Below are 15006 nucleotides of genomic sequence, written 5' to 3'. Positions count from 1 at the left end.
TACTTGTAGATCTTACTATACTACATTACTATTTACTACTGCACGAAAACACTTCCCTGCCGGAAAAAATGAATTAATTCATCTTCAGGATACACTATCCATGAAATTGGCAGGGTCGTGCCGGTTTAGCAAATAAAAATGGGAAATTTTGCTTATTAATTCTGTAACTTGGAAGCCCAGTATATACATTATTAGAAGCTTGTTTCTCTAGGTAGTCATATGTTTCAGGAAATGGTCTATAACTCTACACTTTTGGCAAAATAGTACTCACTACTACAAAACAGGCCTTTGTTCCTGGTCATTTGTCCCGGCAGCCTTTGGGCCCGGGACAATAGGTGGCTTTTGTCCCGGGTCCAACGGCTAGCCGGGCCAGCGGGGGACGGGGGCCTTTTGTCCCGGTTGGAGACACCAACCGGGACAAAAGGCCCGCGTAGCCTTTTGTCCCGGTTGGAACCACCAACCGGGACAAAAGTCCCCCCTTTTGTCCCGGTTGGTGCCTCCAACCGGGACAAAAGGCCTTGGGCCCCTTATCCCCTTCCCTCTGCCCCGCCCGAGCCATTCAGTTCACTTGTTTTCTTGCTGTTCTTGGCTCGGGATAGAGGAGTTCTTGCTCATTTCTTCACCACATTTGTGAAGATCTTTGATTCCCCGTCCATCCATCTGCTCTAAAGGTTTGGGGCTTGTTTTTCTCTTCTTCCTTGGCTTGTATAGCTCATTTCATACTTTAGAAATAGAGAAAATGTGTAGCTAGCTCATTTCTTGGACATTTAGCTAGCTAGATTGCATATGTAGGTGTAATTTTCTTTTAGATTTAGATGAGTATATGGATAGTAGAAATTTTTAGAATGAGTGTAGATACTTCATGTGATGTACTTGTATATATGACCATATTGTGGATAGTTGATTTTTTTATTCATGAATGAATTAATGAAATGAGTATATTATAGAATTTTTTGTATTATGAATGGATTATTTTGACACTCTAGTGATGTATTTAATCATGCTCACATTGAAACCATCTAGAAGCTAAAAAAATCTTTATTTCGAAACAAATATATGTCGTTAATCTCCATCCAACGGTGATGGCACTACCTTTCAGGGATACACGATGCGCTATAAGGACGTCGCAAATCGGTTGGTCGCATCACCAGCACTTCCGATTGATAAGAAGACAGCATTTGACGCAGTCAGCATGCCCGTTGTTGTACTGAGAGCATATCAACGAACATGCTGCCTGTGCCAAGTGCTGTGCCTATTAATCGTAAATGTTGGTGCTGCGACTAGCCGATTGGTGACATCCTTGTACCGCACCGTGTCCCCCCGAAAGGCAGTGTCATCACCGCAGGGTTGAGGTTACTGACATATACATTTTCAGAAATAAAGGTTTATTTTTCTTCTAGAGGGTTTCTGCATATTGAAAAGAGTGTACTACTGGAACTGAAGGGTGTCAAAGTAATTAGAAGTTATAGAGATTTCTTTCAATTAATTAGAGATTTCTTGAGGATTAATGATACATTTCGTCTTTTTTATATGATTTCATTGTTATTTGCAAGAGTTATTAATCTGATCATTGTTATTGTAATAGTAAATAATTTTTGCATTGTAATGGTAAGAATTTATAATTTTGTGGAAAATAAAGGTATTTTTCAGTAAAATATGGCTTCAGCAGCTGGAGGGTTTGATATATTTTATTTATTCGATACGTGTAAAGAATTCAAATCGATTTATTTAAAATGCAGATGGACCGGCAATGGATGTACAATGCTGACCGACGTTCGAAAGAATTCATTGATGGCCTGCATTATTTTTTGTCTGTGGCTGAGGCAAACAAGCAGAATGGTTTTATGTGCTGCCCGTGTGTTCATTGCAACAATAACAAGGATTACTCATCTTCAAGAATCCTACGCAGCCACATTTTCGCAAATGGTTTCATGAAGAAGTATGTTTGTTGGACGAAGCACGGAGAACAGGGGGTTACCATGGAAGACAATGAAGAAGAAGATTTTGACGACCACTTTCCCGGGAATGCTGGAATTGGTGCATTCGATGACGATATTCCCATGGAAGAGCCCGAAGTAGATGTAGCAGAAAATGATCCCAGTGACGATCTGGGGCAGGCATTGCACAATGTGCAGGCAGACTGTGAGAGTGAAACGGAGAGGTTGAAGTTCCAGAAGTTGTTAGAGGACCACCATAAGTTGTTGTACCCAGATTGTCAAAATGGATTTAAGAAACTTGGCACCACCTTGGAGTTGCTGCAATGGAAGGCGACAAATGGTGTATCCGACAAGGGATTTGGTGAATTACTCAAACTTGTTAAAAAATGCTTCCTAAGGACAATGAATTGCCTGCCACAACGTATGAAGCCAAACAACTTCTTTGCCCTTTGGGACTGGAAGTGCAAAAGATACATGCATACCCCAACGACTGCATCCTCTACCGAGGCGAGTACGAGAATTTGGATGCATGTCCCGTATGCAGTGCATTGCGTTACAAGATTAGAAAAGATGATCCTGGAGATGTCGAGGGGGAGCCTCCCCGGAAGAGAGTTCCTGCGAAGGTCATGTGGTATTTGCCTATAATACCACGTTTGAAGCGTCTATTTAGAAATAAAGATAATGCTAAGTTGATGCGATGGCACAAAGAGGAACGCAAGAAAGACTCGATGTTGAGACACCCCGCTGATGGGTCGCAGTGGAGAAAAATAGATAGAACGTACCCTAAATTTGATTTGGATGCGAGAAACATAAGGTTCGGTTTGAGTACGGATGGCATGAATCCTTTTGGTGAGATGAGCAGTGGTCATAGCACTTGGCCTGTGACTCTTTGTCTGTACAATCTTCCACCATGGCTCTGCATGAAACGAAAGTTCATCATGATGCCAGTGCTTATCCCGGGTCCAAAGCAGCCCGGAAATGACATTGATGTGTACCTAAGACCATTGGTCGAAGAACTCTTATTGCTCTGGGGCGATGAAGGTGTACGGATGTGGGATGAATACAAACAGGAAAACTTCAACCTACGAGCATTGCTGTTCGTAACGATCAATGACTGGCCTGCTCTTAGTAACTTGTCAGGACATTCGAACAAGGGATACAAAGCATGCACACACTGTTTAGATGATACCGATAATATATGGTTGACTCACTGTAAGAAGGTTGTATACATGGGTCATCGTCGGTTTCTTCCCATCAGGCATGCGGTACGAAAGAAGGGCAAGCATTTCAAAGGCCAAGCGGACCACCGAACAAAACCGATGGGGAGAGGACACTAGCAGAAGCCATTCATGGCTACATCCTATGGGATAAGCGCTACATTGTCCTAAAGTCGGATGATCAAACACCAAGACCGGCATCTTAGCATGCCTCTCCAAGACCAGCATCTCCGCAAAACTCCCCAAGGGCAGCACTGTCTCGGCAAGGTTCACCGGCACATTCTCCATCACCATCATCTCATGTGCCGATGAACACTCAAGCGTCACCGTCGCCTCCATGGTCACCCCCTCCACCGCCGGCAAAGAAGCAGAAACGGCCGCCGGCAAAGAAGGTAGCTGCACCGGCTAGGGAGCCTCCAAAGAATAAGGAAAAGAAGAAGAAAACCAAGGAGGCTCCTATTAAATCCTGGGACATGAGCCTTGAAGAATGCGATCGGATAACTCAAGAAAGAGTTAAAGAGCACTTCAAGCCGAAGCCGAAGCCGGAGCCCGAGAAAGTCATAAATCCGATAGATTTGAAATTTTTTAAGGGAATGTGCGAAGCAAATAAGAGAAAATTCATTCCGAGAGACCCCCCTTCAGACTACGAACGCACAATTATCAAAACTACTGAGAAAAAGAAGAGACAATCAAAGTCGTCGTCGTCCGACGTTCCACAGCTCGGAGCCCAAAAGAAACAATCAATAGAGCCTCTCGTAGTGGGACAGACGACGCAAGAACAAGACTTTGTTACATTTCTGAAAGAATCAAACCTGACGGCCGCTCAGATTGCAGGGGGAGAAGATATTCCAAAGGCCGATGTGGTCGTCAAATGGACGTTTGAGATCGGCAAAACTCTTGTACCCCCGAAGTAGTGTCTGTGCTTCCAACGCAAATGTATAAGCTGCACCAGCACTACATGCGTGCGATGGCCGATTGCATCTTCATGCAGGGCGCAAAGATTAAAGATGACGATTTCTTACGGGGGAGGCCATTATATGGATAAACTGGGAAGAAATTTACCAACTATTCCATCAGGAGGCCCTCGACATCTCTATGGTCGGCTTGTGGGTTCTGTAAGTATTTTACTCTCCTTACGTATTGTTTTGCATGATCTCAACATACTGATCTCTTGATTTATTCGGTATCATGTAGAATGGAGATACATACTTGCAGAAGAAAGGGATACTCTCACCTCGGCTTCATCGACCCAATTACTTGTAATTGGAGGCTTCTACGTGACAATCCCGATGACATATTCCAAAACTTGTTCAAGTACATAAGCGTTCATCACAACAAGCAAATGATATTGCTTCCTTACAACTTTGCGTGAGTGATTCCTTCCGTCTAACTCTTTTTATTCTATAATCAAATTGTTTAAACCTTAACTACCAAGAACTGCCTCCGTATAATCTTGCAGTGAACACTTTGTCCTAATTGTCATAATTTCCGAGAAGAGCCTACTCGTGGTTATGGACTCATTGAGGAGACCTCCAGAACAATACGAAAATCTTCTTAACATGATGAAAAAGTAATTCTACCACTACTCCGTCCATGACCGATAATTTGATTCACTTTGTTACTTGACTATAATTGTTCTAATCATGCACAGGGTTTGGAAAGAATTCGCTAAAAATCATCCAGACAAATTTGACAAGGAATTGAAGATCAAGACAGATTTTCCGGTACGCGCTTGGATGATTCGTTGCACGATTCATTAGTTTTATTATATATTCATGTAAATACCTGATAATTTCTTCTCTCTTAAAGTATATGAGGCAGAAACCAGGCACTGTATTGTGCGCATACTATGTATGCGAGAACATCCATGATCTGGTAGGTCCTCCAAAAGGCTGGACAGATTGGGAGGAGGAAGTAAGTAAAAAAACTTGTTAATATTTGAACTCGTATTTTAATTAGTCGAAATTAATTATCCCCTTTTTCCATAGGTCGGGGAGATGCGCGATAAACTCATACCGGAGGAAAAAATTATGGCGATTCAAGAACAATTCTCCGGATTTATTGTTGAGCAAGTCCTCGATCCAAAAGGCGAATTCTACTATGATGGAATATCTAATATTGACAATCACAGCAAATATGACAATATACGCGTATATATGTAATTAAGAACGAATATAACTATGTAAATATATATGTGTGTCTATGTATTAAATTTCTATTTATGAGTATGTATGTATGTATTAAATTTCCAAAAGGCGAATTCTACTATGTAATTAAGAACGAATATACCTATGCAAATATGATGGAGTATGTATGTATTATATATATAAGCACTCCAATAATATATATGTGTATATATATATATTTATATAATATTGGTCCTAGACATTTTCATATGTAAAGGAATTCACATGTATAGATATGTGTATACATATATATATATAAGTGAATTAATTTATATATGAAACTATCTAGGACAAATATTATATAAGTAACTATATATATATGTATATATTAGTGGAAATCATACACACTGAATTCCAATACATAAGTTTAATTGAAATGCAAAAGTATAATTGAAATAGAAAAAGAATTGAGAAAAGAAAAACATGAAAAAAAAAGAGACCTTTTGTCCCGGTTGGTAACACCAACCGGGACAAAAGGTGCAGCCAGCGCCACCAACCGGGACAAAAGGTCCTCTTTTGTCCCGGTTGCCACACCCGGGACAAAAGGGCACCCCTTTTGTCCCGGACAGGCGTTCCCGGTTGGGAAACCGGGACAACAGCGGTTTCCCAACCGGGACAAATCAACGTTTTTTAGTAGTGACTGGTTGCAAACTGACAGAGAATACTGCTCCATTGCCGCTCGTCGCGGCAGGAATGAAGCAACCGGAGGCCCCTATTAATCCCGCCTCGGACGAACCTGTCGACCACACGACGACGGCGGATCCGCGACGCCGCGCAATCGAAGCCGGCGAATCGCGCGCTCACGATTCTTTCGTCCAGTAGATGGAGAATGTCCTTCGGATCGGACCAGCACTTGGAGGGAGGTGGGGGCGTGTGGCAGCCATCGACGCCGGTTAATCTGGAGTAGAGGGGTGTTTGTACTGTGAAAATGATTGAATCGCGTATTTACAAAAACCCTAATTTGGATCACGGTTAATAATCACGATCCCAATTAGGAGGGTGCATAGAAAACGCGATACAAATTAGGTGTATATGTAAAAGGCATATTTTGTCGTCTACCATATCTTGAATACTGCCAATTGAATTGGAAAAAGTTTAGTTCACATCCTCGAACTATCATAAAAATTTAATTTTCAACCTTCAATTATAAAATCGGATAACAAAGATCATCTGACTGTTGAAACCGAAAAAATTTGATCCCTTAGCTGCTTTTAAAGATGGTTTTCTAATTTTTGAGAATAAAAATATTTAAATTTAAACTAAAAAATCATTTTTAAATCAAAAAAATATTAAATGGGTCTCAAAAGTTTTTTAAAATTGTAACTATCTATTGGCTTGGTTCTTGTCAGTTATATTTAGTTGCTTGTAATTATAGCTATTATTTTTAATATCTAAGATTCAAACAGAGCTATAATATATAAATCATATTTTTAGAAAAAATTGGTTCCGGTTTCATTTTTTCCGATTTAAAAATTTTTAGATTAATTTGATTTTTTTTATTTTTTTAAAAAAATATAAAACTCCCTTCGAAATCACTAAAAGTTAAATATATTTGATTTTGATAGTTGAATGGTCTATGTTATTCATTTTGTAGTTTAAAATTGAAAATCAAACTTTTAAAAATATATAACTCCCTTCGAAATCACTAAGGCTCCGTTTGGATGTAGATATTGAGGGGGTTGGAATTGAATTTGGTCCAATACCAAAGCAGCCATAGTATTGGAATCCTAGCAACAAGCCAATTCTTGTTTGGATGCAAAAGCATGGAATTGAAATAGACGCAGGTGGGAGATTGCCCGTGGGGGGAGCTCGACAGCGGCGTCCATGGCGGGCGAAGCTCGACGGCGGCGTCCGTCGCACGCCTCCTCCTCGCCGCCGCCACGGCCTCCCATGGCTCGTCGCTCTCCGCCCACACGCCGAGGGGCGCGGCGGCGGCCGGCGCCCACTTCGTCGCCGAGGCAGGGTTTGCTTGTGCGGGCGCCGTGGGGAGGTCAGGGCGGAGCCGCGACCGTCCTTCTCTGCCGGAGCCGCCGCTCCCTTCCTTCTCCACCGGAGCCTCCGCGCCCGACCTTCTTTGCCGTAGCCGCCGTGCCCTTCCTTCTCCGCCAGAACCACCGCGCCCGACCTTCTCCGCCGGAGCCGCCGCGCCCCCTCGGGTCGAGCTCCATGCCAGAGGGCGGCGGAGAGATGCGAGAGAGAGAGATTGAGAGAGAGCGAGGGGGAGAGAGATGCAGGAGTGGGGAGGGCGAATTCCGCCCAATACGGAGCGGGGAGGCAGGACATTGTGGGAGGAGGGGTTGTGTGAAGCCGAATACCATTTGGCATTTAGAGTGAATGCCCAGCCAGCAATACCTAGGTCATCCAAACAGCGGAATTGAGGTGTCCTAATGCCAATGCCAATTCCGAATTCTAGGCTCCAATATATACATCCAAACGGGGCCTAAAATTAATACGATTTCTCCCTCGGTATGCAATCCCCGCGGCGACCTCGCAGCCGCGCCGCGCGTCTCGCTCCCGCCACACACAGCCATGCCGCTCCTCCACCTCTCGCTCCCGCCGCACCGCCTCCTCGTCGCCGGCCGCGGCGGGCTGTACTTCCCGCCGGTTCCCCGTCACACCTGCCTATCCGTCAGGTGAACGAACTCGCGACCCTCCCGGACCCTAACCCTACAATGCCTGTCGCATGCCGCCGCCGCTTCTGCTCACAGGCTCACTCGCGCTCGTTACTGGACAGGGCGGCGGCTGGGGATGCAGCCGTGTCTGTCGCCGCGGGGGCTTACGATCTCCCCTTCCCTCCGGAGCGCGCCTCCCACCACCGCGAGCTCGCCGCGGCCGCCGCCGCCGTGGAGCGCGCCTGCCGCCTATGCGTTGACGTGAGTTGACTTCATCCCCTCTCCTGATGATTTATGGATTGATAAAATTAGAGGCGTCGGTTTTAGACATCAGCGCCGGATCAATTTCAGTTTGGCGGGGTCAGTTGATGTAGGCAGTCGTGCGCATAATTCGTGTCATCATTGTCATTGGGGATAATTTTGTTGGAGAAAAATTATTGGGGATATATTAGATGTTCCAAATCGCAAACTGGGCTCTCACAGGATCACAGCTTCTTGGCAATGCAACAGTGCGACTATATAGAAATTATCTAAATGGTCAACTATTTAGCAGAAGGCATGATCTTTTGAGACCAACATTGTTTTGATTTTTCTTTAGAAACATCTGTCTTTACTAATTTGTGGAGCACCAGGCTGTCAATCCAATGCCAGGCTTTCATTAGCCATTAAACTTGTTCGATCCAAAGTTTCTCTCTACATGTACTGATGCTTAGAAATTAAAAAATTTGCACATTAGGCAACAACATAATACTGATAGTATCCTCGAGTCTTGATTTCCTTTAAGCTCTGCCGCTACTACCTAGGTTTGTGATCCTAATAGCATTGATTTTCTGTGCACCCACAAACTTCAGTAAAGCCATCCAATGAGGCGTGTGTCCGCCACACGCGTAAGTGGCTCGCATCGTTCATTTGCATAAACTGTTATTTAATTAGTTTTAAACAAAAGGATTCAAAATGACGTCTGCTTAGTAGTGCATGTACTATGGGCAGTCGTGGTCTAGAAATTCCCTTCCCCAGCCTCCTTGCAATTAAGCAGGGGTAAGATTTTCTAGAAATTCCCTTCTCTAGAGACCTTGTGTGGGGCCTTTCAGTACTGGGTACACCCTCTTTTTATACCTAGACACGCCATTCTATTTTCCTAGACAAAATGGGTCAAAGTCTTAACAGAATATAGTTATGCCTGGGACAGGAAACACTAACCATGGTAGAGGTAAGTTCATGTATATGGGTTACATTAGGAAATAAAACATTGAGGTATAATAATTCACTCGATGCTGATGTACCCATAAACAAATTATTCATGCATCATTCAAATAGATAACCAACATTGATCTAATCTGAATTTGAGATATTATTGAAGAAGCATAGTACTTCCGGAAGTTCAACAGGGTTTGCTTTGTATGATGAGCAGCCAATAGTCTGTACTGTATCAACATGTAATTTTTGTGAGTAATCTTTCAGATATGGTGGAACAAATCTGAATGTTTGACTGACATCTCACCAGAGAAAATGTCTGAGCTCTGTTTTGTCTGTTGGGTTGTACGTTTTGACAGGTGAAGAGGTCGCTATTTTCAGGTGGGAAGAGTATTCTTGAAAAGAATGACCAAACTCCTGTCACAATTGCGGATTTCGAGGTGCAGGCCCTTGTTAGTTTGGGTAATCCATAGCACAAATTTCGAAATTCAGTTTTGTGGCTTTGTCTAATGCCATATTTTACCATTTGCTCTTGGAAGAACTCCAGAGATTGTTCCCATCAATACCTCTGGTGGCAGAAGAGGACTCGGCATCTCTAAGGTCATCCAACACTGATGATAATAGTAGTGATGTACTTGTTGAGTCAATTTTTAGTGGAGTTGCAGACAAAGTGAGCAACAGTAGTTCACTTTTAACTCAAGATGATGTGCTGAGAGCAATTGATAGAGGGGGCAAGGATGCTGTCTCATTTGATTCAAACCCTGCTACTTATTGGGTAATCAGTAAGCTGTCGCGTCCAGTTCTTTGAAGTTAATTCATTTATTGGGTATATGCCAAGTTCATGTATCATAATGTTTATGCTTTGATTTAAAGGTACTTGATCCAATTGATGGCACCAAAGGTTTCTTGAGAGGCGATGATGCTCTATATGTGGTACGATTCCTTAATTTATTTCTAAAACTCATCTTTACATGCTGTTGATCAGGCACTGATATGCTTTATTCAGCCATTGATACAAGATGTTCTTCAATGTTACAACCATTACACTTTTGTAATAGGCTGCATAATTTTTGCACAAAAATGTCTTCCATTCTGCAAGTGCTGGGATCTTGGGCAATTTCTTGGTGCCACATATGTGCCAGGCACGCCCAATGTTCTGGAATCTTCTATATTGATATTACTGTAGGTTGCCTCAGGAGTCACTTCTGTCCATCACCTCATATAGCATAAGTGATCCAGATGAATTAATGAATCTAAATCTTAATCAATATACCTCGCACTCTGCTATTTACTTGTCACAAAGATTAATGGAATGCTAATGCATGTGATTTGAGGATTTCCAGATGCTCCTCACCCTCATTGCTACAAGACCTTATAATGATTTCACATCATTAATGATCAACTGAGGTGAAAAACGTTCGTGCATAGTTTTATGAGTCTTTTTTTTTCTTTCCGTTTTGAGTTCTGCGGCACTTTGTTATCTGGTGGCAAACTTCATGAGTCTGAATGCCAAGCGTGTTTGCCCCTATATTGTGGACTGGCAAATTCAGGATTGTTTAGCAAAATTATTTGTTATTAACCTGGCTTGCTTTTATTTATGTGTTCTCTTTCTTCTTACATGCATTTTTGCTATTCCTTAAGGTGGGCCTGGCTCTTGTGGTGAATGGGAAGGTAACAATTGGAGTGATGGGATGTCCGAATTGGACCAATGACACCATACACAACGAGAAAGATGGCAGTGCTGCTGCATGTAATGACCGGGGGATTCTTATGGTATCTCATCTAGGCTGTGGTACATGGTCTAGGCGCCTGTCTTCTGAGATTGGCCAGTCCACTACAGCACAGGATATTTGGAAAAGATGCTTTGTTGACACATGTTCAGTTGTTCACATAGCACGCTATTGCATTCCGAATAGCCAAACATGGGATATGATACCATTATCTGTTCTCTTCAATTCAACGACGGGTGAATCTGATCCTAGAAATGAGAATGAAATTCTTCTCCTATCGGTTTTCTGTGGCAGGTTTGTTGCACCTTCCATTAGTGATTTGATACTCGCATAAAAATTTAGTTATCATGCCTCTAGCAAGTTGATATATGATGCTAGCTAGTGAGCTAAGGCATTTCAAGCAATGACTAATTTCTCCAACATATGTTGCTACCGATGTGCAAAAGGCATTTAAAGCAATGAATGAGACTTTTTTTAGCACAACCTAAAAATGTTAAATATCTTTCTCTATTATTGCGCTGTCCTGCTATCATTGGATTTCCTAGAAAATCTGGCCGAGGTTGATAATGACATGATTAATGATTATCGATTGGTCGGCTGCATATGAGTTCATCCTGATGTGCTCTTCATGTTGTTATTCTATAGCTTGTGCAAGTATCTAACTGTAGCTTCTGGGAGAGCCTCCGTTTTTGTCCTCCGAGCACGGCCGACAACTCAGATCAAGGTGCTCTGTTTGCTTGCAATTTTCCTTCGTCCTGCATGACAAGTTAAGCAACTTGTTGACTTAGTTAGCTGGTGTACTGATCACCCTTTCTATTCATACTGTTTACATAGTCTTGGGATCATGCTGTTGGGGTAATTTGCGTGCAGGAAGCTGGCGGCCAGGTTTGTACCTTCCTTCTTTGTAATGTCAACTTAATTCCAAGTTCATTTCTGTTAGCATTATAACCATGGTGATCTTGTAACTTTCTGAAACTGACAGATCAGTGACTGGAGTGGAAAACCGTTGGATCTTGCAGCTGACCTAACTTCTCGCAGAATCATCTACCCTTCGGGCGGCGTTCTTGTGACAAATGGTGCTCTGCATGACAAGCTTGTGGAAATGATCTCAGCTAATTACAAGTAGCTGCATAGATAGCTTCACACATCAACACATTGCTTTTCTGGAATCAATTATATTGACCCTCATCAAATTGTATTCGGTCTCACATTCAGTAGAGAAACCACAAAGCATGTTCACATGACTTCCGTTGCCATTACCACTACATGAATGGAATGGAAACGCACAATTTCCTCGAAGCAATGTGCTGAACAGATCCTTAAGCAACTTCATTCAGACGCAATTCATGCGAGCTGTGATGCTCGCCTTTGTCGTCTTTGTGCCCAACTTTATTCTCACAAAAGATCCAGAACATTTTGCCTTTACAATGTGTGAATCTGCTGTGCAACCCTGATGCTCTGCTCTCATATGGACATACGACGTCCACGCACACATACACCTGAGTCCTGCAAAAACTAAAGGGAAGAAATCTCTTACCAATCAGGCAGGAGGGCACCATGCAGAGACATGATGTTTGGCCACCAATTCAAACCGAAGAAAAAAGACACGGAAAGGACGGCATCCCCTGGCTGCATCACCGCAGGATAACGATCTGATTGCTCGCTCAGGTCCTAATGCAGAATCGACCAGCTTCCAAAGCATGATTAGCCCAACCAAAACCCGCATGGTCAGCACGAAAACTGGCTGCAGAAAGCACTGGCCAAATCAGCGTTGCTTTCCCCCAACGGCGACACGTCAGGCTTCCACGAATGAAGCTGCAGCAGATGACTTGTGGTTGGCTTGTCGTTGCAATCCAGGCTGACTTTTGCCCTCGCCCGGCACAAGAAGCGCCACTGATCCGTCGGATGTTCTTCCTCGTGGCGGGGAAAAAGTCGCGCTTGCTTGCGCGGCCGAAGAATCATTGAGGATAATGTAATTCCCGTATGCAAGCACGGTAAAAATTCCCTGGGGTCTGAGGAGTTTATCCTGATCCGAAACCGGCCCGCCCAGGCTCGCGCTGCCGGGTACCTGTCGCTTGTTATCCCGGACATGGACCATCTGCTCTGCTCGCTCCAAGTCAACCATTCCGGCAAGTATTGCCTGCCTGACGAACGCAAATCACATGTTGTCCATGTACGAGTGGGCCGCAATGAACCCGGGTTCAATTCAGAGTCGTTTCAGATAACGGCGGCGCGGAAACTACGGTGTCAGAAAAAAGTTCTGATAGATATTTTTGTGCGCTGAACTGCAATCCATGTGTACGGCGTCCTGGGTGAGTTTTGCCGCCTGTCTTGTAGAAAGTAGGAACTGGGTCGTTGAACACGCGATCGACGGCTTCTGCCAGAACGCAACAAGTAGCCTTGACACAGCTGGGTCAGCAGGAGCAAGATGAGCTGCTGCGAGCTTTTTCAGGCTTTCTTCAGAACGACCAACCAAACCGTCATACCATCAGCGTATGAACCGCCGGAAAACAGACGTCAAACGGCTGAATATACAATTCCAAATCATGATCCAAGAGGGCATATAAAGTTTTAATTTCTTTTCTCAGCCCGTGCATTTCCAGTCACAGAACCGACCATCTCATTTTATTTTCCCCTCCAACCTCATCGTGAAGCTTCTGAACGATCGGTCGATCGACCAGGTTGCGGCCGCCGGCTGACCGACCCGCGACGGAGCATGGAAGAGATGGATCGTCAAGGACCAAGTGTGCTGTCTGTCCGCGGCGCCACCAACTATTCCTGATCCAGATGCCAATAATGCCACATAAGATACCCACTCGCCGGATGCGCCCTTGCCATTTCGAGCCACAGGAACTTAAACAAATGGCGGGAGCAAGTAGAACCCCGCGCGCGCACGCCCTGGCTGGCGTGTGCATGGCGGGCCATCATGCACGGGCTGACGGGGGGCGAGACCATAATGGCTTCCCAGCCATCTACTCCTGCTAACTCCGGGCGGTGCGTGTGTGTGATCGTGTCCAGGTCACAGCTAGAGCCTAGAGGCGCGCAGCCACGCACAGACACACTACGGGTCGCGGCGGCTCCGTGTATTATCTGGGCATTGTTTTTTGGGGGCTCGCGTGATGCGTGCGGTGCAGCGCGACGAGAAAGATCAGCGAACGCAAGCAGCGGGAGGGAGCTGAGATCGTCGAACAGGTGCTGTTGTTTCAAAGGTTGTTGCTGCTAACTTGGACACCTCATCGCCGGGCCGCCGGCGTACACGTACACCTCGGCCGCGCGCTCTAGCCACATGATCGATCATATATATTTGAACGTTGGCGAATAAATTAATTTTTGGGGGGGTAGGCAAATAAATAAATAAATTGATAAATTCGGGTGCATATAATGAACGGTTGCGATTTGGGAACACCGAAACATCGCATAAAAGAATCCGGATTAGCTAGAGATAGAGGTCGCCACAGCTATCTACACACGGAGTGAGGGCGTCTCTCGTCATGCATGCCTAATCATCATCAGCAGATGAATGTTCTAGCAGGTGTAGAATATTGGATAATTAAGCTACGTACGTATGCCATGGCTGGAGTGTGTACTTGTTTAGCATTTTACCTCGATCCATAGCACGCATGTGACTTCATTCCGGGCAGGCCCGTTCAACTCCGGTGCCGGTCAGTCCTGAACTCCTGATCCACACAGTACCTTTTGATCACAGGTGTTACCCACAAAAGGAACACCGCCCAAGTGTCAGAATTAACAGCAAAGTCGTTGCCGCTCGTCTCGTTTTAATTAGTTTACGATTTCCATTACTCTATAGTATCTACCGGACGAGCGAGATCCGCTCGCCAGGCACATGTACAGCAGCCAGCCAGCGAGCTAGCTAGCAGCGGCTTGACTGGCCGACGAGTCACTCGCGACGACGATGCCTGCACCCAATTTTTCAATAAATAAATAAACTAATTAAGCAGAGACGATCCCGACTAAACAGTAAACACTAGATTAGCAAAGGCCAAAAGGAGCAAGATTAGAACCAGCAGCGCGTGTACGTGTATAGTAGTATAAACGTCAACGTTCGGATGAAGCAGGCGCGACCGGTGACCTCACAGCAGATCTCGCGCGAATCGCCCAACTAACGCACA

At 44.4% G+C, this 15006-nt stretch overlaps 1 protein-coding gene across 4 annotated transcripts; it reads left to right on the top strand.

The window, feature by feature from the left end:
* The first annotated feature begins 7796 nt into the window (after positions 1–7796).
* LOC120691265 (putative PAP-specific phosphatase, mitochondrial) lies at positions 7797–12263 on the top strand. Of its 4 annotated transcripts, none has more exons than XM_039974307.1 (9): positions 7797–7973; positions 8075–8213; positions 9506–9608; positions 9686–9921; positions 10020–10079; positions 10788–11170; positions 11522–11600; positions 11711–11761; positions 11859–12263. In XM_039974307.1, the coding sequence occupies exons 1-9, from the start codon at positions 7870–7872 to the stop codon at positions 12000–12002; spliced, it is 1299 nt and encodes a 432-aa protein (XP_039830241.1). In that variant the 5' UTR covers positions 7797–7869; the 3' UTR covers positions 12003–12263. The 4 variants fall into 4 exon arrangements, with proteins under 4 accessions (XP_039830241.1, XP_039830248.1, XP_039830262.1 ...); XM_039974314.1 differs by having other exon boundaries at positions 7810–7973; positions 11747–11761; XM_039974328.1 differs by having other exon boundaries at positions 7810–7973; positions 11522–11642; positions 11747–11761; positions 11859–11981.
* The last annotated feature ends 2743 nt before the right edge of the window (positions 12264–15006 follow it).

Source organism: Panicum virgatum, chromosome 2K, assembly GCF_016808335.1.
Source record: "Panicum virgatum strain AP13 chromosome 2K, P.virgatum_v5, whole genome shotgun sequence".
Classification (NCBI taxonomy): domain Eukaryota; kingdom Viridiplantae; phylum Streptophyta; class Magnoliopsida; order Poales; family Poaceae; genus Panicum; species Panicum virgatum.
The sequence above is the reverse complement of the archived record's forward strand: the minus strand, read 5'-3'. Positions and strand labels throughout refer to the sequence as shown.